Raw genomic sequence first — 27,193 nt, 5'->3', positions numbered from 1 at the left:
AATATTATCTCGGTTATTGAGCGATCCGCAATTCTTCCGAGATTTTGCGATTCTTGAGCGTTCTTTCGTAGTAGTTCTTTCTCTCGAAAAATTACATTTTTGTTTTACATAACTCTTAACAACTCACCAATGTATCGAGTGGATATTTATTCTTGTGAGTCCTTGGGAGTCCTATCTCAAATAGAGCCTATCGTAGTTTTGTAGTTTTTGAGATACTCTGGTATTTGTGATAATTGGTCATTTCTCTTGGCCCTCCGAGCGAAGTGTTTGATTTGTACGTATATATTTTGTAAATTGGCTTTCTCTACTCATACAAATTCCGTTATAATAAATAAAAATGGCAATTGATTTTGATAATACTTTTTCTTTATTAATATTTTTATTGATTTTTTTTTTTGTGTGTTTTATACATTTTTTGTTGTCTGATTTTGTTGATTTTTTGTTTAGATTTAATATATATATTTTTATGAATATATATAATTATTTTTCCCGCATATCCTTATCGTGATACATCTCACCCGCAAATACAATACAATATGTGTGTGTGTGTGTTGGTTTGTATATATAGAAGATATACAATAAAAATGTCTATACAATTAAGGATACAAAAGTGGTTAAATTTAAGCTTAAAGTATAAATTATGTCTTCCAGTAATTAATAGCAAGAGTTGTTTCCGTTCTAGACACGATAGTTTGTTAGATAGATAGATAGTAGATGGATAGGATTAAAGTACAAATCATAGATAGTAATAGATTAAAGTATATAGTACAATTTGAAATCACTTTTAACTTAAGACTGTGCAGCAAAAGCAGGTAATATAACCACGTCTCGCAAATAAAAACGCCAAATCATAAAAAAGAATCATATTTCGCTGTTGTGTCAAACAATAAAGTCAATAACAAAATCGCAGCTATTCGCAGTTTTGAAGGTCTTTTGGAAATCAATTAATGCAAATCATAATGTCGCGGGGCTTAAACCATTTTCTAATCATTGTTTGAGCTCTTCATATTTCTCGCCTGGTAAATAATTATTTTGTTTATCCATATCATTTTCACTTTTGTTGTTGTCCTGATTCGTATTTACTCACACTATGTATTTCATGTATACGCATATTATATAAATTTTTGTCTCATATATAATATATATTTATGTATTGTTGTCTGTTATTGTATCTTTGATTAGCTAATGGAAATAACGTTTAAGTATGCGCTCGTGTTTCTTTGTGTTTGTGTGAGTGAGTCTCTGTCTGTATATATATACATCAAAATATGTTTTTTAATTGCGGTTTTGTTTGTATAGTAATTATAAAAAAGAAATTTAGCTACCTTCCGCTATTGCAGTTCGCATCTTGCAACTTAAATCAATCAAAAAATACTAGCACTTGCGACTGACCACTGGCCGTTATTCTTCTGCTCCTTCGCTCTTCTCCCTCTGTCTATATCTCTCAGATCTTTCTCTATGTTTGTTGTTATCACTTTTTAGGCTGCCAAGGTCAGGCCAACTAAGCAGAAGAGCCGCACAAAGCCTTATAACTAGTTTTTATACAATGTCTCATTGTTCTTTGTTAATATGTTTTGAGTTTTCTTTTTTTTGTTTTGGGAATTTGGATGTAGATGTGGATTGTGGATCTCGATAGAACGATATTGATCCCTGACTAATGCCAATTGTTGCAACGCCTGTGTTGATCCTAACGCACTCTTGAAGTCGGTCTGCAACAAAGAAAGGGATGTGAATATAGAGTATATAAAAAAGAAATACAATTACATTTACTAACCTGGATGATGGGGCGACACTCTGTCTTTTGGGTGTATTCGGTGCGGTCGCCGCGGATCCAGCTCGACTTATTGGTGTGCGTGCACGACCAGCAGATGTGGGAGTGGTTGCTGTTGGGTTTGCTGAAGGCGGGCCGGCGAGACTATAACGTTTCGGTTGCACAATGCGACTGGGCGATCGAGTGCTGCACTTGCCACTGCTAGCTGCATCCTGTGCGCTGCTGACTCTGCAGATTTGTGGGGAGGAGGAAAGATTAGCGGGCGAATTTTTAGATTTCGTTGTGACAGTCTTTGGTGCACGTGTCGGTGTGACGTTGGCTTTGGCCGCGGCCGTGACTGCGACACGAGCAGGAGAGGGATTCATATTGGTGACACTGGACCGAGGACTTCTGATCATGCCAAATCATCATCAAAATCAAAATAAACATCATGCAGATCAAATGATACAAAATGTCGAAACCGAAAAGAAACAGAATTTAGCAAAAACATATTTCCAAAACCAAGAATTTCAAATAAATCGCAATCGATTCTACGACACTCACCTTCCCGCTGGATAGCTGACTGGTCGTGGTATGCGCGACTTTTGTGCTGAATTGGAACCCGTCGAGTTGGTTGACGTGGGCGTGGAGCCACCGCTTTTGGTTGCCTGCTCACTGGCCAACTCTTTGAGCATGCTGGAATCTTTGCTCATCAGTTCCCATTGGATCTGCAGCCGCTTGAAGCGATTCGTCTCAATCTTGCGCTGCTCCTGCACATCCAATGTCTCGCGTCGCTGCAGCGCCGCAATGGAAATGTTCGGCGAATTGGGCGGCGTTGAGAAACGTTTGGCGTGCTGCTGCTGTTGCAGCTCCGATTCGGTTGCGGCTGCAACGTCGTTAAATGACACCTTCTTCTGCTGGCTAAGCACACGACTGACCTCCTTCTTGAGTGCCGCCGCATCGTATTGCACCTGCTCGCCGGAAGACTCTAGAATCGACGCAATCTCCGCGTAATACTTGAGCTCGGAACGCGGCAATGAAGCGAGGAAATTCTCAGCCCTGGCACGCGCATCGAGATCCTTGCGTGACAATCGCTGCTTCGTTGGCGGCTGTGTCTGCACCGCATGCTCCTCCTCTTCAAAGACCTCGGCCAGCTCGTCCGTGGAGCCGAGCGCATAGTTGTACGGCGGCTCCTGTAGACTGCGACGCTTCTCCAGCTTAGTCAGCTGCTGCGTCTGCTTGGCCTCGATCATAGAGTTGCGCTTGGAACGCGCCTGCGTGGAGTTCGCTTTGCGTAGAATGCTGCGCGGCATGGGATGCGATGGAGTGTGCGGCTGACTCGACTGTCGGCTGGCCGGACTCATCTCTGCTCCCGAATCCATGCGCTGTTGCTCATACTGATACACGTACATTTGCTTGAGCGGATCGGCATCCATTTCGGAGTCGGTGAGCAGCGTGGACGAGCCACGATAGCCGGAGCTTGGGGGTTGACTAGAACCCGAACTGGATGCCTCATCCATGGTCAGTTGGGTCTGCTGCTGCTGCAAGTTCTTGGCACAATCGCATACATTCGACCGATTGCGGCGAATGGGCGGCGACATACAGAAGAGCGGTCGCTGCGACAGCTCCGCATCCAGTTGCCCGGATATCTGTCGCACCTCAGGAATGTGTTGCAATCGCCGGCGATACTCCACGGGCAGCAGCGTGGCCAGAGAATGCCAGTCAGCAATGTGCTTGTAGTCTAATGTCTTGAACATTTCCTGCTCATTGATGCTCTGGCTGCTGCGTTGCTTCTTCAGCGAACCACTCGAGCTGGAAATGCCGCCAGCATTCTCCAGTGTCATCTTATAGTTGAACGGCGAGAAGATGACCTCGGTACTGGTGTTAGTCTTCACAAAGCCGAGATCGGGCAGCGCATAGTTCGGATAGATGACATAGATGGGCGCCTCACGCTGCTCGCCCAGGTTGTGCAGCTTTGCCAGAAACGAGGGCGGCACACACTTGTATCGTTCACTCAGACTGCTGCGTGTGGTGCTCAACGAGCCGCACGATGTCTGCATCGACCGGGTTATCATCTCCGAGCTGGAGGCGCACGACAGTGGACGCCTTGACTTGGCGCCGAGTGGCACCTGAGTCAGTTGCTCCGAATTGCTGGCCTCCGACGAATGTTGGCTGCATTGCGTTGACGTCTGCGTCTGTGTGTTGGCCGCCAGCTGATACAGTTGGGGATTCCGCAGTGGCACGCTGCGTCTCCGATGGGCCGGCGAATTGGTGGCCGTCAACGAACCCGTTGAACTAGAACTGGCGCCATCATCGTAGAACACTGCATCGCAACGTGTGCGCAACTGACGCTTCGGCGTGGACGCTGCCTCCGCCTCATCGTAGTGCTCATCGTCCTCGTGCCGACTCACTGCCGAACCCTTGCCCGAGTCATTCATGCTCTTCTTGCGCAAACGCTTCTCCAGGGAGCTGCTGCTGCAGCTGGAGCCGGCGGCATCGCTGGAGGGCCAACAACCGGAGGAGACGTCCATGCTGGTCAGAGCACAGGCTTGTGCCTCGTCTGGGGCGCCGGTGCTGCTGCTGCTGCTCTTCTGCTTAATGAATAGCTTGACTAGATTGAAGGCGGCCGGATTGGAGTTGCCCGACGACGCCGAGCCGGAGATGTGTGCTTGCGATGCAGCCGACGAGGACAAAGCGCAGCTGCAGCGATGCTTGTGCCGATGCGAGTGATGATGATGATGTTGGTGTTGCTGATGCTGCGACTGTTGTGGCGTTGGCGTCGCTGCATTCGCCAGCTCTTTGTGCTGATCCGACTGATCTGTTGACTGCTGCTGCTGCTCTTGTTGCAAGCGCTCTGATATGGACACACTGATCGAGATGGGCATCTGGCACATGGGCAATAGGTTACGGGAACGCGACGTGCACGACTCCATGGTCGATGTGCTTATGGCCTGCGACACATTCAGTGGTCCCGACTGGTCCTCGTCCTGTTCGCCACTCCCACTCTGTAGCTGTTGTTGCTGCTGCTCGCGCTCTCGCTGCAGACGATCGCTCAACGCAATCGCACGCTGCAGATTCGGCAGGCTATTGCTCTTCCTTACGCTGCATTGCGGCATGTGGCGTGTGAGTGTGATTGTTTCCGTCGTTGTGCCATCGTTGTTGTTGTTGCCCGACGGATACCTGCGAGCGGGCGAAACAAGGAGAAACGAGCGTCTTTACAACACATCGCAGACACATCGAGTGTGTGTTTTTTTCACATTACAAATTGTTGTTGGCGGAAATTTTGCAGGATTAATTTGTTGGGCGGCAGCGCATCGCAGTTGCGGTCTAATCTCTAATTTCGTGACTGCCTGACGGATTTCAGAAGTTAATCCCTTTAGCGCCATATGGCGCTGACTTACAAGCAAACATAAAAATGGGAATTTTACGATAAAGATGGGAAACCGTTTTATATGATCAGAGCTAATAAGTAACTAATCAGAGCTAAACAAGTTGTTTTAGAAAGCTAATCAGAATATTTGCTTATCAACTGCTGAGTCATAAGTATCTAACTAAATATAATATTTACATTTTAGGGAGAAATAGATGCATGTTAAACGCTTTTGAAATCCCTTTGCTTTATCGTAATTTAATTTGAAGCGAAGGAATATTTATAAAGTCAAATATAATGAATTAAGAAACTCAGTATATAAAGTTAATACGGTTAACTAAATATAAGATAAATACGCTAAAACTCATTTAGAAATTTAACTCAAGGAAGAAACAAATCATGTAATGTTTAGATATTTCATGGAATTGATTTCAAAACCTAAGCAGACAAAGTTAATGCATTTAAATGTTTACTAAACGTTAAAGAACAGGAATAATTAACCAAAATTCTATTTTAGCTTGATATCCTCTCTAAAAAATCTACACTTTTCGCTATGCAAATTTGAGCTGGCATAGGAAATGAGAGCTTGAGGTCAATTGTGCCAAATGTGCTGCTTCAGCAAATGCATATTCATATCTAATAAATGCGGTGACAGACCCCTTGTCGAAATTAAGTGAGCGAAGGGGTTGTGTTGGGGGAAAGGGGGTCACAGAACGATGAGCTGCGAGAGCTGTTTCTCATTTTGAGTGTGTGCCACATAAATGAAAGCTAATTGAAATAAATTGAAATGACCTCTCAGTTAGTTGCAGTTTAATCGAGCAACGAGGGAGGAGAGAACATCCGCAATGCGAAGCTGGACAGCCCAAAAACCAATCTCTCTCTTGAGTGAGTGTGTTTTTGTGTGTGTTGGGGAACTTTACACTTACCGCTGCAGCTGGGCTTTATTGGGGGCCCGATTGGGCGACTGGCAGAGCAGCTGAAAGGATTGTGCCGATCGTGACATGGATACCTCCAGGGCCTTGTTACGCTTCACAATGTCATCCAGATTGCTGTGCAGATTGATGCAGTTCTGTTTGTTTCTCGCTGCAATGTCGCATGGATCCGCTGTAAGCATTAAAATTATATTAATGCAAATATACTAGGAATTAATTGCAGGGGCAGACTTACCGTAGAAACTGTCGTCGGAGTAGAGAACGCTGCCCTCGAATGCGATGGTATAGTTGTCCTTATTGCAGGTGAGTATAATATCGCCCTCGTCGGGATACGCATCCATATCTAGAGAGTCCACTGAGATGTGCGACTCCTTGACCGGTGAGAAGAGCAACTCCGATTTGCAGAAGGAGTTGTCGATGAGCTCATTTGTTGATGTTGTTGAGGTTTGCGACATGTTGTGCGACATCTGCTGCATGTTGCACATCATGTTGCTCTGTTGCTGCTGTTGTTGCTGCTGCTGCTGTTGTTGTTGCTGCTGCTGTTGTTGGAATATCAATGATTGCTGCAGACGACTGTTAACACCGCCCAAACTCTTGCAATAAGCGGGCAATTGTGAAAGCAGCGAATGTATGTCCTCAGTCCGGAAACTCTCCATGTCCGCTTCGGCGAGATTGGCATCCAAATTCATTGCCAAATCATCGTAGTAAAGGGAGCTGAGTACACTGCGCTGTAGACCGCCGCAACAATCCCGGTAACCGTAGTCCAGGAACCACTGATAATCGGAATTGTCGTGAGTAAAATCTTGCGACGAGGCCAGCGAACAATTAATATTGTTGCCACCAACATTACCACCACCACCAACAGCTGAGACGCTACCAAGTATACCACCACCACCACCATTGACACCACAAAGCATCATACCACCTACCCCATGCTGCTGCTGCTGGACAGGCTCATTGCTGCGGCCACCAGGCGTTGTTGCATTGCTGTTGTAATCGGATTCGGGTGTTGCCACATTTGTTGCCGCCATTTTTTGTCCCTGTTGTTGCTGCTGCCCAAATTGCTGTTGTTGTTGTTGTTGATGTTGCTGATTGCCGGCGTTCCACACAAAGTTATTGTTGTCCAGCTCGTCGTAATCGCAATCGTCGTCAAGGAACAAACTGTTGCTATTGCTGTGTCTAATCACGCTGCTGATGTTGCTCACCTGCTCGTTTAATATAATGCTACGCAGGGCGCTGTTATAGCGATCCAAATTGCTCAGCACAATGGCCACATTCTGTTTGAGGCTCTCTTCGCTCAGTTCCTCGGCTTCGGAGGCTAAACTGGCATCCCGCTCACCATCATCCTTGAGCTCCTGTTGCAGTTGTTGCAGCTGCTGCTGCTGGCAATATTGCAAGTGTTGCTGCTGCAACAGGCGATCGTTCAGCTGCTGTTGCTGATAGCGTTTGCCAGCCGTTGTTGCATGTGCAGCAAACAGCGAATTGTTGGGGCTATTGAGGGGCTTTCGATAGTGCAGCGGGGACTGTGGTGCCGACCCGGGGCCGCTGACGCTGGCCAAGATTGTGTTGTATGCAGCCGTGTTGCCGTTGTATTGCTTAACACCACCGACTGGCAACAGTTGCTGCTGTTGCTGTTGGGCTAAGTTTAAAAGCAGATGGGGATGCTGTGATGCGGTGTGATTTTTATTCTTATATGGCGTATGAGTTGCGGGTGAGTTTTGTTTAGATAGCGGTTTAGATAGCGATGTATTGTAGTGATGTTCGTTATGGTTGTTGATGTGGCTGCTACTGTTGGTGTTGCTGATGTTGTGGTTGTCGATATTTGTTGAGAATTCTGTCATGCCACGTCGAAGTTTTAATCCTGCAAGGAAATCAAAATGGAAATTCAATCAGATGTTGAAAAGTGGTGAATTTTAATTGGGCTATATATATTTAAAACTTAGATCCAATATATATATAAATTTAGATTATAACATTAAAAATGTATTTTGTTTAGCTCCTCTTTAATTACAGTTTTAACTTTTCTATGTTTTTTTTCCCCAATTAATAACTATAACGACAATTATACGTAAGACTACTTTAAAAATTAAAAAAAAAAAAATAATACTAAAAATGTAAAAATTTAGTATAGGATGCAGTCAATTAGTAAATCAGTCGCAGCAGTCAGTCAACTTGCCACATTTCCATTAAAATTACACACACGTATTTTCTACTAATACGCATTAGCGTGCCGCGCGTTTTTAAGACATAAATGTGACAATTTCTTTTCCGTCTCCATGGAGCATGAAATGTTTCAATTAACTTTTATGATTCGAAAGCAGCGCAGCCTGGAGAACTTGGTACTAAAGTAGCTCACATTATTCTTTATGCCCAGGTATAGGCAATAGGCCCAAGGCTATGGCTATAAGCATTATTTTTATACCCGCGAGATTTTTACGACTCAGACCCCGAAGACTGAGAAGGGACCTGGCACGGCCTATCAGCCCATAAAAATTTCACTACGAGCTGCTCGCACGTTTTCTTTTTTTTTTTTTAACATTGCATCGTCGCGTTGCACATGCAACTGTCTTGGCTTTTGGTCGCCCAATTAAAGGTTAAAGTTTAAGCAGTTACGTTGCAATGTCGTGTCAAGCGCCGGTAACTTTCCCCAAAAAAGAAAGAAATGCAGCTAATAAAATAAACAAATTTCCAAACCGAAAATGCCGCAGTGCCATCGACTGCACACGACTTTACATACAAGAATATCTTTAGACGAGTCTCGGTATCTTTTTTGTCGGGCATTTATAATTAACTTGCTGTGTAAACAAATGTTTGAATTTTGGGGGAGAGAGAACCTCCCAGAAAGTGCGACAGCGTCTCCTGAAAGTTTCTCAACTGTCTTGCATGTCACTAAACCTACTAGAGAGCAGTTTAATTATAGCAAGTGGATTTTTGTTTAAAGACAGACTTTATAATTATTTTGAATCCATTAAAACTTCTCGGAATTGTATTTAAAAAAAAACATAGCTCGATAGCTATTTCATGAGTATCGTAGAGAATAAACTTTATAAAATGCATTTTCATTTGTTGTTTAGAAATTTATATTTGAATTATATTATATTTGGAAGAACTGCAATTTCTCGATTTGTTTTAATTAAATTTACCAAATTTTCATTATTGAGCCTTTTCAAAAAACAAAAATAAATCAAGTGACAAGCTCCTTAAAATATATCTAGGAGATGTCAATCTGGCAGAACTATTTTCATAAATTTATTGTTGTTTTAATATACATAAGAAATACAATTACTTAAGTTGATTTAATGAAATATAGATTATTTTTGTCTGCTTTTATATGCTCACTCTTTTTCAAATAAGTGACAATCCCTATAAAATACTTCCTCACATTCCCCTGCATTTGAGAGCAAGACCAACGCGTGAGCTTATATGCAAATAAAATGCTGAGTAGCCATACAAAAGATACTCTTGGGTGTGTTCGTATGCTTAATAGGGTATTATGAATACAATCACACTCAACACTCGCATGTCTGGCAATTTGAGTTGAAGAGTTGAGTTGAGTCTGTGTTGTGGAGCTCGGTTGGGTTTCATTACGATCAATTATGGACGCAATTGAAGGTTGTTGGAAAGTGGAGCTTAACAAGAGATAATATTGGTAGAGCTTTTTGACAAAGTAAATATTTGAAAGGGGAAGGAGAAGGCGAGGTGGATAAACACACAATTAACTAAATTAAAGTTTACTTTAAGCTTAAACGAAAGACGAAAGTCAAGAGACTTCTTTTTGAAGCTGCCCACCTTGAGTGTTGCTGTTGTTGTTGTTGTTGTTGTTATTGTAATTGTTTCTGTTGTAATTAATGTTGTTTTTGTTGCGATTGTTATTGTTGTTGTTCAAATAATCATTGTCATTATTGTTGTTGACATATTGTTGCTGTTGTTGTTGTTGCTGCAGGCGTTGTTGCATTAAATACTGTTGATTGCAAGTCAAGCCTGCAGTTGTTGTTGTTGCTGCTGCTGTTGTTTTGGGTAACACGACGCCCTGTTCGCGTAATTGCTGTTGTAGGCGTCGTCGCTGCAGCAACTGTTGTTGCAGCAACTGCAATTGATGCTGCTGCATGTGCTGATAGTAACGTATCTGCTGCAATTGCTGCGGTGTTAGACCCATGTTGTTATTGTGCTGTTGTCGCTGCTGTTGTTGTTTATGCTGCTGTTGTTGTTGTTGGGGTGCATAATAGTTCTCCTTAGAAGAACTGCTGCTGTCACAGCCGCTGCTGGTGCTGCTGCTGTTGCTGGTGACAGCAACATGTTGCCAGCAAGGCATTGTGTTGCCGTTGTCATCGATGTGGGGGCAGCAATCAACGCCAGCTGTGGTGCAGGCCGCGCAACGTTGCCGTCGTTGCACTTTGGAAATGTCTACGAATCTCATGATGAACGCTAAAAGAAGCAACAACATCGAGTTGCAAGTGCGACCATCAAATGTTGCTGCAACAAATGTTGCTTGTTGCTGGAACTGACGTCGACGATATTTCTGCTGTTGCTGCTGCGGCTGCTGTTGTTATTTTTGGCCCAATGATTGTTTCGACCAACGCAGTTTGCTGCTGGAAAATCTTTGTTGTTGTTGTTGTTGCTGGTTTCACTTGTTGCCAAGTTGTTGGCGTTTTCGGGGCAATTGTTATTTATATTTATATTTTTGGATATTGTCTTGTTTTTTAAGGGTTCAACTCTATTGATTGTTTCCACATTTTATTTTAGTTGCCGATCGTTTTTGCTTTTCATTTACATTTTCATCTCGATGCACTTTTCATTTTGATTTCAACGTAAAATTTGTCTATTTTTAAATATTGTTTTGCTTTGCTTTATGCGTAAGTTTTCTCTCTTTCTCTGTCTCTCAATCTGTGCGTGTACAGTCACAAAGTTAAGTTTTATAAATACACATGCACATGCACATGTATTTATATTTTTTCTTGTTTTCTCTCTTTTCATGTTGTAGCGCGAACGCATATAAAACTTATTTATGAGTTTTTCTGCAGTCCCAACGAAATGTTTTCATAAGCTAAACACAAATTCTCAATCATTTTTGGGGCTTTTTCCAACAACTATTTGGAATTTGGAAGCAGCGTTCAGATTAAAAACTTTTCAAGGCAATGGGTAAAAATGACACGATTTTGAATGGGTTTCATGCAGAGATAGAATGAATCATTCTGATAGTTAATTTTATTGTTGGCAGTCGAAGCGAAATTTGATTAGCAGATTGTAAAAATCTTGGCAATCCAAGCAAAATTCAATATATAATTCTGAGACAGAATCTCTGAAGATTGTATAAATATATATTTTTTAAATACTTAAAAATGTGAGAAATTATTTTAAATATTTATTGATACACCTCATATATTAAAAGTTTGCAAATTTATAATGTAACTTTCAGCCTTTGTTCACAACTTTTGGGTTTCATCCCAAGGCAAATGCAAATATCGATTCCAGTTTCGTGTGGCAACTGCTGCAAACTGGCCATAGGTGCCACATTTAGGGGCAGTATCCTACTTTCGAGTGGCATAAATTGCGCTAAATCGGCCGGAAAAAGGAAATGTAAATCAGTTGCAGTTGTGGCTCGCCTTGTGGAAACCTTGGCAACCTTGTTGCAACCACAGCCAAGTGATATTAGCCAGTTTATTTGTTTGCTGTGGGCTCGTCTAAAATTAAACCAAAACACTATTTGGCTAAGTTCATTATTAAGCAGACCAGAGGCAACATTTTCGTGTGTGATATATTGTCACAATATTTGGCTTTGCAATTGAAATGTATTTAGAGCATAAGCAGAACGAATGCGAATAAAGCGGCGAGCATAGTCAATGTCGCCAACAAAGACAAGGTGCCAGGTGCTTTGACATTTTTGATGTATGACATCAGCAGGAATATAGAAAAGATATACAGTATACAGTTGATACTATAGTAAGTAGTTATAGATAGATATAGAAGATGCAGACTTGCGTGTGCTTTGCTTGCTTTTGGGGGTGCTTTCAAGGAAAAGAAAATACCGTGGTCCCAGACACGCCCCACATAATTGCCGCACAAAGGAAGCAGCGAAAGTCCTGCCGAGACAAGGAAGCAGACAAAGCAAGTAAGGGAATATCGAGTGGTGGTATCACGACTTAAACGGAGCGCAAACGCAAAAACTGCTTGCAACAAGGAGCTGCCTCATTATATGTAGCTGTGTGTGTGTGTGGCAACAACAATAGAAGTGGCATCAGCAGCAGCAAAATGGCTGCCGATGGCCAAAACGGGTGTGTTGCAAGTGTGAGGTTAAGCTAACTGGCAGCTTGCCAAGAGCAACGCAACGTAATAGCAAAAGCGAGAGCAGAGGATGGGATGGGACACGTTGAAGCATCTTTTGCACACTCAATCGATAAATTCAATGGCTGCCGCCAGGCGTGTTGTTGCAAGTAATCATAAACAGGCAAAACGCATTCGCATTCGCATTCGCCACATTCGCACTCGCAAACCGAAGTGAACTGTACTCGTTTAGCGTTTGGCATTTGGCATTCAGTTTACACCTTGGCTGGAAATAGATGTGGCACGAAGTGCGTGCTACAGTTGCAGCCTCAACTCAAGGTACCGCCTGTTGGCAATTAAAATCGAGTGTGTGTGTGTGCGTTGTTGTTGCCACATGTGCCACGTGAAGTTCAATCACATTTTGAACTTTTTACTCGCTGGACCAAAATGTGCATTTCTACGGCGCGTGCATCGCACAGAGGCAGAACTTTCAGTTACTTTTGGGTTTTCTGGCTGACGTCAGGGCTCGCGAATAAACTGCAAGCTCTCTATCTGTTCTGCGGCATGTGGCATGCTGCGTTTTAGTTCAACGCACTTGTTGGCCTACATTGCAGTTGCAGTTGCAATTGCATCGCTGCCTCCCTTCGTCGTCGTCTCTTTTTTTCAGACACAATTAAATAAGCCAGCTAGAAAATTTATGCATCGATGCAAGTAGAAGTGCCAAAGTTTCTGTAGTTGCAGTTGTTGTTGCATCTATTTTCTAGCAATTGCAATTACGAAATCACTTTGCGTGTAATGCGGAAGTCGTCTAAAAACAAATGAAAACAGTGTCAATTTCTCTGAGCAATAAAACGAAAGCAAATTGCAGCCAACGGCTTATCAGTGTGGCAACATTTTTGATTTCGAGCTGATAAGATAAACTAAAGCGCTCGCTGTCAACTAGTAAAACAGGCACGAGTTTAAACGAAGTATTTGATAATGATAGAAATGTGTAGTAGATATAGTAGCTATAGCAGCTGGCTGAGGTGATTTCATTTCCAAATGCAGCAAATTTATAACAAAATTTGTGACATTTCCAACATTTCTTTCGATTGCAGTCACAAAACAGTTTGTAATCAGCTAAATAAGTTCGTCAACCGGCGACAGTCTGGAGCGATAAGGGGCTGAAAGGGGTCTTTGTTACATTTGCACAGAGCAGATGAGTTGCAAACACACACACACACAGAGAGAGACGCACTAGAGTCGCGAAGATGGTGCGTCATTTTTTTAGCATGGCAATTGTATCTTGCGGATAACAGACTCCGATGTGGCGTGATGTTTGCCAGCACATACGAACGCACGCATTAATTATCCTTCATTAAGAGCACAACGCAAGTTTTTAACTAAAGATACAAATGTATCTGCCATCAAAGTATTTGCTTTGTATATATAAAAAAAGAGCACACTACACACACAGTGAAATATACTTGAAATGAAATCAGTTTTCACAGCGAAACACACGACAACGACGCGCCGCACATTTTCACGGTAGCACAAGCCCAAGGAGACTGATGGAAAATAACGCGAGCGAAATGCGACGACTACAAAGCGACGACCGCTTCGACGATGTGCGCCAGCCAGCCAGCAGCAATCTCTCCCAGCTGCCTGTCTCTCTGGCCTTTGTGCATGTGTTTGTGTGTGTGTGTGTGTGTGGTGTGTGTGTGCTTGGGGCGCCTCCCAGGCCAAATGCAAACGAAAAGAGCCGAAGCAAATGGAGAGTGCTTGCTGTGTGACGTTGCGAGTGGAGCGCATTCGATGCCATGATTATACAATGTGCAACAGAATTAACCCCAAAAATACATTTATTGTAAAAGTTCTTGTGTGTGTTCTTTGCACAGACATGTGTTAAATTAATACACTTGATAGTGAATATGATTTTGGACTCTCCCACAGACAAATGAGGCAAACGATAAACCATTTGCTCAAGTGGCAAAACAAAAAACCCTCATTTAGGTCAGACAAAGAGGGAGAGAGGGAGCGTTTGTTCGGGGGTGTAATGAGTGCAGCCAGTGGCTTCCGGCAGGATATATACCCGACATAAGATCGTGATCTGATAATGCGCATGTGCGCGTGCCATGACTCAATAAACATCTGCGGCGCAGACACTTGAGGGGGCACGAAGTGGGTGCAAGTGCCTCATTAATGATGGGAAGCGAGCGCACAAGACTGACTTTTCCTAATAAAACAATTACAAATGCGCATAAATTGTGAAAAGAAACTCAATAAGGGCAAACACGCACTCTTACTCTCAGTCGACATCGAAGTTGAAGTCAAAGTCGTACGTCATTGGGAAATAAATAAACAACTAGACCCTCCACGATCGACATTATCAGTCACAACGAATAACAAATAGCATAACAGTCAAAGAGCACAAAAATCGAACTAAAACATTCGGCTCGCAACAACTTGTGTGTGTGCAATAGATACAAAAGTATCTCACAGCTACAACATATCAACAAAAAAATTTACAAAGCAACAATAATAATAATTTCAAGAGCGCAAGACTTTGTTTACAATCATAGAAAAATATCTCGCAACTGCGAATAAGAATAAATAATTAAAGAGCAGAAATATGAAAATGAGTTTGCCAGCGAGAGCAAAACTTTGTTTACACAGATAAAAAACAACTCAGAGAGTGAGCTGAAGAACATATCAAAATATCTAGCATAACAACACTTTATTTTGCTATTTTTTTTTCGCTTTTTTCATCGAGAAATAAAAACAATTACAATGCTCTCATTTCATTCCTTCATTCAAATACAACAGAGAGAGAGAGAGAGAGAGGCTGCTACAACGCCAGCAGCTGAGCCCCCAGGGTGAGGTCACTTTCATAATCCATAAATTGATATATATACATATATAATGGATATGGCAGACACAGCAGCCAGACAATAACGAGAGCAACTGACAATTTATTTATGTTAATAAATGATACGCATCTACATTTCAACGAGTGAAAATAGCGAGACGGAGAACAAAGAGAAAAAAACACAGCATGCTTTTAGGTGCTATACAAAAATAAAATGAGAGCAGCAAAACCATACAAGAGTTTAGATTGAAATGGATTAACAAATGTTAAATTCGAATATGAAATGGATTAACAAATTAATATTCCAATATGAAAAATAAACATGAATAAGAAAATTTATGAATACTTAAAAATTAGTTGAGCTTTCAAGTTTTCACTGTATTTAGACACATTTATTGGCTTGGCAACTTGGTGCCTTACTTATAATCGAGTTTCGTTTTCCCCAATTCGATGACTCATCAGCTGCATTTCACAGTCATCTATGAACAATTTCAGTTTCATTTCCCAGATGCCCCTGACACTGTAGCCGCTGTCTTTGCCTCTGCCTCTGTGTTTTAGTAAATGGCGACACAACGAAGGCAAATTAGCGCACAAATTTTCTCGACCACCCTCGGCTTCTGTTGCAGAACATGGAGGCAGGCTTCTGGCCTCCTACTTGCCAGCCAGCGCGTTTTTAATTGCCTCGCACAAAAATAAATTGCTGAAGTAAACAAAAGCAACGCCTGCCACCGCATTCGAATGGTGTTTGCGGTTGGTCAAAGTTTTCACATTGCGCCAACGCCGTCTATAGTTACTAATCCCCAAGAGGTCAGATTGTAAATAAAGAACTGTTCCGTCAGTTTTGTTTCTTCAATCAATGTGCAGTAAATAAATGAATAATCTGTATAAAATAATAGTAGTTTGTATTAAAAATTCATCCCGCATTTTGAGCCTATATAAGTAACATTTAATAGCAACAGAAGTTCGCTGTTTTAAGCACTTCATTAAAATATAATTCATTGCTTAATAATGACTGAAGTGCACTTTTAAGCACTTTATCAAAATATAATTCATTGTTGATATCATTTTCAAAAAAATATGTATTAGTTTCAATCATAAATTTAGTATTATCGAATTTACATTAAAATTTCGCCACGCACTTTACGGAAATAAAGGAAAGTTAAAATTATGTATATCAACATGAAATTTATATATAACTTTTGCGTCAGATGCCAAAGGTTTCGAGTTACAGTCAAGCGGCGGATGATAAATGAGCTAATGCGTTCTGCTCTTAAATATTTTTATGGCGACAGGCGCACTTGAGAAAGATATTTAATGACATATTTAATATCATAACGGATCGTAATGATGTCAGCGCCCAAGAGAAACGAATTCCGCTTACCGCTTTCCCACATTCCCTCTCGCTTTACGACTCTTTGGCGATCAAACAAACAGCCAAAGGGTGATCTGCCCCAGTAGACAACGCCACATGTGGCAAACAAGCTAATTAAGGGCGTGTTGTTAAATTGATGCCTCTGTTTATACTTGCAACATTTTTACATTTGCTCGCCAAGAACTACTCGCTGCTTGTCGGCATTAATAAAATCGTTACCAAATTACTTTGTTGTCCATGCAACATTTCAATTAAATCACAGCTGATAATAGATGCGCTTGTCAATTTGGAAAGTCGAGACAGTGTGGCAAATGTTGCAACATCGCTTGACATATTCCTGTTGGCAGTCAGGGAGACACACACACACAGTTGCCACATGCTGCAGGCAGAAAAAACAACAATATGTTACATGTCAACTGGCATATTGTTGTCGATAGCGTAGCAAACACAACACACGCCGCATATCCCATGTCCCATGCCACATGCCACACAAAATACCAAAGATATTTCCCATAAAGAAATTGCGCAAAGTATTTTTTGTTTGGCATCAAAGTGAAAGTCATTTGCCATCCATCCGCCGACAACTGAAAAGTGCGTAATAACCGGGTACTTACGAGTCTGCGCAAAAGAGCACTCACTCATACCCACAACTCGCACTCACACTCACACTCATATTCAAACCTGCACTCGTCGTCATCGTCATCAATGCGGAATAGTCTAGCCGGTCCATAAGATAAACCTAATCAATCCAGCGCCGCGCCGCGCCGCGGGACCAACGCAACGGGGCGGTGCAATTACGAGGCGACTCAACAACATGACAGGCAACAAACCCAACTGGCAACACATGTCTGCAACTGCAACATCGATTGTCATTTAGCGACAAATATGCATACATGCACTGTGAGAAAATTCCCAATGTAAATTCAATTTATATGAGAAATCATTTCAAAAATAGTTGTCAATTGAATAAATCTATGAATAAATTATGTCCAATAAAAAATTATAATTTCTAGGCTACTAAATAATATGATCATTTTATGTATGAATACATTTCGTATAAATAAATAAAGCATTGAAAACGTTTCATTAAACTGAATATCAATAGTAAACTTAACTTAACTTTGAAGGGTAAGATTATTTTTAAACAAATGAATAAAACGTTGAATGCATTTTCAAACCTATCCTCTTTCTTTTAGTGTAGTTCAACTAATTGGCCGTCATTTTCAATGACTCTTCGAATCCGTGGCAAAAACAAAATACAACCAAAATATTTCAACAGACTTTCGACCAGTTTTTGCAAACATTTTTATTGGAATTTTGACGTGTAATTTGACATAGGAGTTTTAAAGATGAATAATACCAAAAAAACAACAAACAAATAAAAATAGTCATTTATAAAATGGGTAATAAAACGCAAAAAAATATGCAATTACGAAAGCCAAAGTCAATTTCAATTGCTGGCGCAAAAAGTCGTAATTTAATTTAATTCAATTTGCAAACTTCATAGTATAAACAAAATGCACGTAATTGATCAGTTTACTGTAAAAATGCTAATGCAAATGCAACAATAGCATCACACATTGCAGTTACGGTTAAATTGTTTAATTGTTGATAAGAATTTTAATAATAATACAGCTCCATTGAAATGTTTGATGATGTGGCTCGTTAGTGGTTAGTGACATGCTTGAACATGTATCACCATACTTCTTGAGGTTAAACCTGTTGCAATTGATCGTGTGATAAGCACATGATCAGCGGGTGACTCAAGCTGGGAGACCACCTACTAAGGCACACGTAGCACCTTCAACTCTAGTCTATAGTTTTGTAATTTGTCGGATAATTCTATTGAAATGTAAAACTTGTCAATTGCACTGTGAATTATTACTAAGTAGATTATAGACCTGATGCCTGAATGGGAAATTCATTTCGCGTAATGTTCATTTACCTAGTCGCCTACAGACAAGCCCCCAACTGCAAAATAACTGACCTAGCGCAAAAGTGGTGAAATAAATTCCATATATTATATAAGAAACGCCTTTTCTCATAGTCGTTATTTATTATTGAATAGTAATAGTCGTAAAATGATTAGCTTAACATAACATTTTTTGCGTTAAATTGTATAGGAAACATGACAAACAATATTGAGAACTTATAAAAAAATCTTTAAAAATTAAAAACCTATGGGGAGCAAAAGATTCCTTTCTATGCGGCGCAATCGCGCGACTGATAAAACAGTATATAGCCCGTCTCCGATGACTTGTGTATGTCCGAGGTAAGGCCATAGAAATCCTCGATGGTCGATGCCTCAATTTTATCGACCATATCATCATCGAACAGCAGCCACAGTCCATGGCTCTTTACAATGCTAATATAATGACCGCGATTCGGTCCCGATCCACAGTGAATAACTACGGCGGTCAGATCATACAGACGATCCGGATTCACGGCATCATCGGAGGTGTTAAAGAGCCGCAATTCCAACGGAAAGACAACGCGATGCGACACCTTGATGTGACGATTGAATTGCTCCATATACTTGAATCGCTTCAAATGCAGGGCCAAGATCATGGGCAACTTCTTCACGCGCATGCGCTTCTGTGCCTCCTGGTAGCTGCAACAATTGTCACACTTGAATTTGTTGTCCGAACAGAGCGTCTCAGTGTTGCTGAAGCAACGCAAGCAATGCGTAATCGAGGTATTCTGATCCACATCCACCTGTAGATCAAAGAAGTTCTCATCCTTGCTGCTCACAGTCTCACAGTTGAGGCAACGTGTCTCCGATGTCAGAATTCCCTGGAAGATCTCATGCACCCAGGTCGGTTCTGTGTTAGCGCCATTAGTTTGGGTTATTGGCGTGGTTGTGGCTGTAAGGCTGCCATTGCCATCGAGGACACTTGTGGTGGCACTCAATGAGCCGGTCGAGTTGCTGCAATTTCCATTGGTGGCTGTCGAATTCGAGGTCGAGGTTGATGTTGAATGCGATGAATTGGAATTCGAATTGGATTTCGTTGTGGTGGCAGCGTTGGTATTGCTGCTATTTCCTGCTGCAGCTGCTGTTCCGCCATTTGCCGCCTTTCCTGTACGCTCGGCCAGTATGATCTCATTGATGTGATTGATCAGAAAGTTGAGAAATTCGTGGGCATCCTGTTGCATGTAATTGTCAAACTCCTCCTTCTCTTTTCGTAATCGCGTTATGAACTTCTTGGGCGCGATTGAGCCAACTTTCTTCTTTTGCGTGGCAATGCTGTAGAAGAGATCGGCGAGGCACGACAACAGCGTCTCTTTGGGCCGCTTGTTCTTGGCCTTGTATTCGAGCACTTTCTCGCGAAAGGGCTTGCAGAAGTAGAGGGCCTGTAGCACCGAGTTGCTGTAGCACGTGTTCCCAAAGTTAACCAGCCCAAAGTAATGCTCATTCGGCGGAAACAGATCGGAGCCAATTTCGCGCTCCAGCTGCGAGACGTTGGCGCCCATGGTAGCTACAGGGGCTGCCGCGGCACAGCGGTACAGAAAGCCCCACACCGTGTATGGCTTAGTGTCGATAGTTGTTATAGGCAGAGTACGAGAAGTAGAGTGGTTGGTGGTTGTGAACGGTTGTGGTTGCTTGGTGGTTGGTAGTAGTAGTAGTAGTAGTACTAGTTGTATTGATAGTTCTACGATTTACCGAGATATGACTCAATCGACAAGTATCATAGGAGGAGCGATTCGCTCTTCTTGCTTAATCTTTTGCTTTCTGTACTTATGTTTTTGGATTTTCTATAGAGATTCTGAATTATTGGGTTGACAGATGCGCAAAACACTTTTCTATTTGTCTGAAAATAAATAATTTTGAAGAGGGGATACACGTGAGTTTCTTTCGCATAACACAAACGACAAAATTATAAAAATATTCTAATGTTTTTTTTTTTTTTTGCTGTCACTACATTCGCTTTTCTCTTTCGTCTCATGTGTATGTGGCATGTGTGGCGACATTAAAAACTAAGCAATTAAAATAAAATACAACTAAAACAAAATGTTTTTTCTTTCTCGAAAGTAATGCCTCAATTTGATCCCCTCTCCAAATTATTTTCAAACAATTTCCAAAGTGTTTCACCGGCGCACAAAAGGTATTTACACAATTTTAGGATCACTTTCTGCTTGAATTGTTCACAAATTGTATTCAAATGTATTCGTAAATTAAAGAAAATATGTTCTTTGTTTATTTAATTTAATTAATTGAATAAAAATATGTTGAATATCTTGATGATTAATATTGCATTTAGTTAGAAATTGTATTAATCACAACACATTACATTAAAACGCCTATGCAATGCCATCCATAAATGAACTAAAGAGATGTTCAAGTGGTCACGACCCTCTGTTTCAAATGACGTTTTCGAATAAATTTCATATTAGTTAAACGATTAACGAGATCGGATGGACAGGTATACATTTATGCTATATTCATACTACATTTAAATTAATTCTACTGCTTAAGACAATATGATATATTGCCTCTAGTTCGTTCGATCTTAAAGATAACTCTGTTTGTCTTCTTCTAGCTTTTCTTAAAAAGGTACACCCCTTTTTCCCAGCTCATGGCTATATAAATATGAATCACTTTTAACTAGTAGTCAACGTCATTACACCACCCGATTTTGCATGTTTAATTGGACCATTAACAATTGATTGTATCTAGTGGCTAAATATAGTAGTATTTTTATGGCGATCCACGGCTTGACTCGGTAACTTTTCTAAAAAATCTGTTAGAAGTGCGCTGGGAAAATTCCGCAAAGCCACAACGATCCAATGACGTGCGCTGGTCGTGTGCCAATGGCCGACGCTCAACTGCTGTATAAAAGCCGAGGCCGAAGTATTTCCAGACATTCAGAACACAATTGAACGCCAAGACAATAAGAACTTATACAGAAGGTACACGTAAACCCAGCAAAGGATAAGAAACAGTCACTTCAAATAATTTGGATTTAAAATCCGAGAAAGAAACATTAAAAACCAATCAAGGACTAAACATCAACAAAAAGTACTTGATTATCTTCAAGTGAATCACACAGCAAATTAGAAACGCCTTTCTAAACATTTTTTTGGATTGTAATTAAAAAAAAAAAAAAAACCGCCAACACCAGAAAGAGCATCAAAAACTTATAAAGGACTAACAACTTCAACCAACCGTATTTGATTCTTTGTAACTAGTTCACCGACTACACCAAGTTGGAGTACCTTTTTATCACCACTGCTACTGAAAATCTTCAAGCTGTCGCACAGAACGGAACTCGTACTCTTCATGCAAACAAACGATATCCAGTGGAGCCAGTGAATCGCCTATCGGCGAAACTACTTAAGATTCTCACACAGTAATTTTAGAGAACTTCACTATACCAAAGGATGTTTGTTTGCTTCTGTCTAGCCCTATTTTAATTTTAACTATTTATTACATTACTGTTTAATCTAATTGTAAATTGTACAAAAGTTAACCTAAACAGATTTTATGGAAAAATGTCAAGCTTTTAATATTTATTTTACGGATAATTCAATAAAACACTAAAAAACAAAAAAATGCCATATTTTTTATTTACATCAAACTATTTATCTATGAAAAATTATTTTTTTCTTCAGAGCTTATATAAGATGCATTGCTTGGTTATTAAATATTTTATACTTGCTTTAGTGAATACGTTTAAATCCTTATGGATATGAAATCAAAACTATAAAACTTGGAATTTGAGTTTTACAAGATTTTCGCAAATGTTGACTAAAAGGTGATCATTTAAAGAATTTTTAATAATCAAAAAAAAAAAAAAAAACACAATAAAACACTATAATAATTCAATAATTTTATTTATATTTGCGAAATTATATTTTTCTTCAGAACTTATATGAAATGCACTTGTATATATCATATTTTATAGTTGCTTGAAAGGATACGTTTATTTTTACATGGATATTTAGTCAATTCTATAAAAATTTGTTTGTACATTTACAAGAAAATTGTGTCTGGCCACGACGAGATTTGGTTACATTTTCCCTTAATATGTTAAATAAAAGGAGTGGACTAAATGGATTTTTAATAATTAAAAAATTGAAAACAAACAAAGCCATATTAATTTCCAATGATTATTATTCTTTGGGCACATAAATTTGTCTGAAGAAGTTTATATTACTTTTTTTTTACTTGTTATAATGGAAACTCTTTAATCCTTATAATATTAAATGCAAAGCAAATTTTTTAGATAAATGTTTGGTTGAAAGTAAAAGAATTTCAAACATAGTCTTTCCGACAGACAAAATACAATTTTTCAAAAAAGCTAATAAAAAAATTTGCAAGGAACTTGCTTAAGGTCACATGGATATTTGGTTAGATTTTCTTTCCCGAATTCGAATAAAAATGTGTGCTCCCTAAGAATTTTTTAAGGAATAATAACAGCACAAAGACCTAAAATTGTTTTTAAATAGTCAAATTTCAATAATTGTGAAATTCGCTAATGGAAAATTTAGCAAGGTTAGAGAACCTTATTATTTGAGTTTAAAAGAAAATATCGTTGAAAATACTATTACTTAAGTGAATTTTTTTTAAATTGATTTATTTATTTATCACGAAACAAAAAATTTTTAACGCGTCACACTATGATATATCCACAAAATTAGTTGAATTTCGTACAGTATTGAATATAAATGTGCCTCAAAATAGATCAATACTAATCGCTTTTTACCCAATAATCCTAATTAGGATGATGGACTTTTCCACATCACTTCTGTGACAAATCACCCGCTAAAATCGATACAAAACGCCCAAGCATCATTGCGAAATACAAATGCAATAAACACAGATCAGTGGGTAATTTCTCGCATCGATAACTAAGCATCTTTGAGTATAAAGCTCTCGGCAAAGTGAGATTAACAAACAGTACGTTTGTAAAAATGCAATCGATTGTAAGTGGCGGAATGTGAAGTCAACTATGAAGCAAATAATAACAACCAGTTTAATTCCTTTAGATTATCTCTATCTTTCTGCTGGGATTGTCGTCCATCGGGGCACATCCAATACTGGAAACAAATGTCTATCAAAGGATAAATAGCACAACTTATGGACAAGGAAAAGATCAGACAACTGAGAAATACGAAGCGCTACACATAACAACTCTTGAAAAGGCTGCAAAATTAGAGCATAACCACACAATTCAATCAAAAATGTTAATACTGAAAAAGCATTCCACAAAATCAATGAATGATACCGTTGAAATGCCAATCTTCTGCAATTTTACAATATCTCTGATGGGCGCGAATTTGACTAAAGCAGTGCGAATAACTCCTAGTGAAATACCTATAGTGAATATGAATAATAAGAAAAAGGTGCCAACTAATGATACTAATATAATGCCCTGTGGATTTTTAATAATTAAAAAATTGAAAACAAACAAAGCCATATTAATTTCCAATGATTATTATTCTTTGGGCACATAAATTTGTCTGAAGAAGTTTATATTACTTTTTTTTTACTTGTTATAATGGAAACTCTTTAATCCTTATAATATTAAATGCAAAGCAAATTTTTTAGATAAATGTTTGGTTGAAAGTAAAAGAATTTCAAACATAGTCTTTCCGACAGACAAAATACAATTTTTCAAAAAAGCTAATAAAAAAATTTGCAAGGAACTTGCTTAAGGTCACATGGATATTTGGTTAGATTTTCTTTCCCGAATTCGAATAAAAATGTGTGCTCCCTAAGAATTTTTTAAGGAATAATAACAGCACAAAGACCTAAAATTGTTTTTAAATAGTCAAATTTCAATAATTGTGAAATTCGCTAATGGAAAATTTAGCAAGGTTAGAGAACCTTATTATTTGAGTTTAAAAGAAAATATCGTTGAAAATACTATTACTTAAGTGAATTTTTTTTAAATTGATTTATTTATTTATCACGAAACAAAAAATTTTTAACGCGTCACACTATGATATATCCACAAAATTAGTTGAATTTCGTACAGTATTGAATATAAATGTGCCTCAAAATAGATCAATACTAATCGCTTTTTACCCAATAATCCTAATTAGGATGATGGACTTTTCCACATCACTTCTGTGACAAATCACCCGCTAAAATCGATACAAAACGCCCAAGCATCATTGCGAAATACAAATGCAATAAACACAGATCAGTGGGTAATTTCTCGCATCGATAACTAAGCATCTTTGAGTATAAAGCTCTCGGCAAAGTGAGATTAACAAACAGTACGTTTGTAAAAATGCAATCGATTGTAAGTGGCGGAATGTGAAGTCAACTATGAAGCAAATAATAACAACCAGTTTAATTCCTTTAGATTATCTCTATCTTTCTGCTGGGATTGTCGTCCATCGGGGCACATCCAATACTGGAAACAAATGTCTATCAAAGGATAAATAGCACAACTTATGGACAAGGAAAAGATCAGACAACTGAGAAATACGAAGCGCTACACATAACAACTCTTGAAAAGGCTGCAAAATTAGAGCAGAACCACACAATTCAATCAAAAATGTTAATACTGAAAAAGCATTCCACAAAGTCAATGAATGATACCGTTGAAATGCCAATCTTCTGCAATTTTACAATATCTCTGATGGGCGCGAATTTGACTAAAGCAGTGCGAATAACTCCTAGTGAAATACCTATAGTGAATATGAATAATAAGAAAAAGGTGCCAACTAATGATACTAATATAATGCCCTGTGGATTTGACACTAAATTAAGCGCAACAGCTCTAAAGGTGATTGCAGGTGGTTAAGTCTACATTAATTATTGTAATTTAGAGAATTAATTAATAATAAAGTGCACTTTGTAACACACTTCGAGGGGAACTCCCTTGCGAATACGAATTTAATTGATTTCATATCCCAATCCATTAGAGATATAGATTAACAATTGTCGTACTTAATTAGCAACTGTTTGTTTGTTATTTAAAGTTTTTGGAATATTTTGCGAAGTTTTCCAAAACTGCTACACAGATTGAAAATTCCCCGTACATGTTGCACAGCAGTTGGACGGTAATAAAATTGGCAATTAGTGTCAATCATCATTGCCACCGGTTGCATGTAATTATGAATTAAAGTCAATAACAGTATTTGAATAGAAAAGTGTCTGACTGAAAACTGGTTTCTCCGTATAACAAATAAATAGTATGGATTCGTTCATTCAATACTTTCATATAGATTCTCATGTGGGATTCTCAAAGTTCTCAATTGCATTTCTGATACCGGTTAAACTTGTTTCCAGATACGGAATTGCCTAGCGCCAATATATCGTTGACTATATATATATGAAATATAGTTGGGAGTTCTGATGCATTCAACAGTGCACTCTGAGAGCTCAAACTAGAATGATCAAAGTCATCACGGTAAGTAATTTCCTTGGAATAGTGTGAAATATCTTTCGGATTGTTCATCAACTTTAACCTCTTGCAGTTTCTGTGCTTCTTCACAGTGCTATGCATTTCCATAGATTTAAATGATGCAGCAACCAACGTATTCTACGTGTTCCAGTAAGTTTTGAAAGAAAGGGTGTATAAATCATTAGTTAATTGTTTATCCATTTCAGCATTAAAGAAGTACCAAAGGTCCGAAATGTAACAAAAACATCAACAGACAGCCCGTGCAACAGTACCAAGGTCGACGACGTTGAGATCGAGACCAACACGGAGTCATCAACTGAGACCGAAGAGATCATCACTGGCTGGCGAAGTTCGCTCTTTTTTGCACCCAGCAATGACTCTGAAACAGGGGAAACGCTGTTTGAGGAGAGAGCTGATTTCACCCACGATGAAGATGGATATCAAGTTAAATATAATGTCAGCGAAGTACTCGTTGACGATCGTCTGAGTCCAACGCTTCTTAAAGTGATCACGGGCTAAAAAAAAGTATTATTTAATTGAACGAATAATCGTGCAATTTAAATCATTTGTGTAAAACACCAAAAAATATTCATATATTTCTTAAATATCGCCGATGAAGCTGAGAGCGTTTATTATGGATAGTCAGCAACCAAGTTTATTTTATAAAATCATTAAAGAATATTCCCTCTAACATTGACAAACATTTTTATTAAGAATGTGTGACCGTGAGTTCAGGCAGATTATCAACTACGATTCCCCTCCGAAAATCGTTGGAATATTTATTCACTTAATCAGCACAAATAATTTCTATATTAAACAATGAAATTTGCTAATTTCTTACCGTTTGCAAAGTTTCCTTTTGTTGTGCTCTTGTCCAGAAAATTCCTCTTGGTTTAACTTCGCAGTTGATGCTATTTCTAGTCCACACTTTAAGGGCAATTAAAGATGCCAGCAATACAAAGTGTTTTAGAAATGTTGAAGAAGAAGGGTTTCCTGTAAATAGAAAAGAGGAAATTCAAATAAGGGAATTGGTAATTACACGAATAGAGTAAACAACTTAAGTGCGGAAAACACAAATTTTAATTAGGTATGCATACATAAGCCCTCATCTATTGTGCTATATATGCGATGGGGCCAACCTTGGACAACTGAGAATCATTCTAAGCTGAGCAACTGAGAGCGAGAGTGAACATGGGATCTGAGAGTAAGCGAGAGAACCGCAACGTGCAATGCGATGCTACCTTGTGGCTTCGGGTCAAGTGCGCGAGAGGCAAAAATAAAATAACAAACTGAATGATTGT

The 27,193-nt window shown here is 39.5% G+C and overlaps 4 protein-coding genes and 1 long non-coding RNA gene across 11 annotated transcripts; 3 read left to right on the top strand and 2 right to left on the bottom strand.

The window, feature by feature from the left end:
• Positions 1 to 543: 543 nt before the first annotated feature.
• Positions 544 to 26,781, bottom strand: LOC117573513 (putative mediator of RNA polymerase II transcription subunit 26). Of its 5 annotated transcripts, XM_034256744.2 has the most exons (8): positions 13,780 to 13,850; positions 9,842 to 10,936; positions 6,982 to 7,913; positions 6,288 to 6,825; positions 6,047 to 6,224; positions 2,315 to 4,963; positions 1,775 to 2,161; positions 544 to 1,709 (listed from the first exon to the last, which is right to left on the bottom strand). In XM_034256744.2, the coding sequence occupies exons 2-8, from the start codon at positions 10,494 to 10,496 to the stop codon at positions 1,688 to 1,690; spliced, it is 5,361 nt and encodes a 1,786-aa protein (XP_034112635.2). In that variant the 5' UTR covers positions 10,497 to 10,936; positions 13,780 to 13,850; the 3' UTR covers positions 544 to 1,687. The 5 variants fall into 5 exon arrangements, with proteins under 5 accessions (XP_034112635.2, XP_034112636.2, XP_034112632.2 ...); XM_034256745.2 differs by having other exon boundaries at positions 1,775 to 1,999; positions 6,288 to 7,913; positions 13,780 to 13,852; XM_034256741.2 differs by having other exon boundaries at positions 6,288 to 7,913; positions 13,780 to 13,851.
• LOC117573518 (ubiquitin carboxyl-terminal hydrolase 12) lies at positions 18,570 to 26,787 on the bottom strand. The gene is made up of 2 exons (XM_034256751.2): positions 26,734 to 26,787; positions 18,570 to 20,342 (listed from the first exon to the last, which is right to left on the bottom strand). Exon 2 carries the CDS (start codon positions 20,002 to 20,004, stop codon positions 18,736 to 18,738), a length of 1,269 nt encoding a protein of 422 aa, XP_034112642.2. The 5' UTR covers positions 20,005 to 20,342; positions 26,734 to 26,787; the 3' UTR covers positions 18,570 to 18,735.
• LOC127565986 (uncharacterized) lies at positions 20,349 to 21,341 on the top strand. Its single transcript, XR_007955322.1, has 3 exons — positions 20,349 to 20,636; positions 20,793 to 20,954; positions 21,072 to 21,341. It is a non-coding gene; the product is annotated as an uncharacterized LOC127565986 (long non-coding RNA).
• Positions 23,407 to 25,343, top strand: LOC117573523 (uncharacterized). Of its 3 annotated transcripts, none has more exons than XR_007955321.1 (2): positions 23,407 to 23,457; positions 23,521 to 23,903. XR_007955321.1 is itself a non-coding variant. In XM_034256758.2 (2 exons), exons 1-2 carry the CDS (start codon positions 23,446 to 23,448, stop codon positions 25,287 to 25,289), a joined length of 456 nt encoding a protein of 151 aa, XP_034112649.2. In that variant the 5' UTR covers positions 23,413 to 23,445; the 3' UTR covers positions 25,290 to 25,343. The 3 variants fall into 3 exon arrangements, 2 of the variants coding, with proteins under 2 accessions (XP_034112649.2, XP_051863114.1); XM_034256758.2 differs by lacking the exon at positions 23,521 to 23,903 and adding an exon at positions 24,846 to 25,343 and having other exon boundaries at positions 23,413 to 23,457; XM_052007154.1 differs by lacking the exons at positions 23,407 to 23,457; positions 23,521 to 23,903 and adding exons at positions 24,715 to 24,782; positions 24,846 to 25,343.
• On the top strand, positions 25,818 to 26,585 carry LOC117573524 (uncharacterized). The gene is made up of 3 exons (XM_034256759.2): positions 25,818 to 25,898; positions 25,966 to 26,042; positions 26,099 to 26,585. The coding sequence occupies exons 1-3, from the start codon at positions 25,881 to 25,883 to the stop codon at positions 26,409 to 26,411; spliced, it is 408 nt and encodes a 135-aa protein (XP_034112650.1). The 5' UTR covers positions 25,818 to 25,880; the 3' UTR covers positions 26,412 to 26,585.
• Positions 26,788 to 27,193: the final 406 nt, after the last annotated feature.

Source organism: Drosophila albomicans, chromosome 2R, assembly GCF_009650485.2.
Source record: "Drosophila albomicans strain 15112-1751.03 chromosome 2R, ASM965048v2, whole genome shotgun sequence".
Classification (NCBI taxonomy): Eukaryota; Metazoa; Arthropoda; class Insecta; order Diptera; family Drosophilidae; genus Drosophila; species Drosophila albomicans.
The sequence above is the reverse complement of the archived record's forward strand: the minus strand, read 5'-3'. Positions and strand labels throughout refer to the sequence as shown.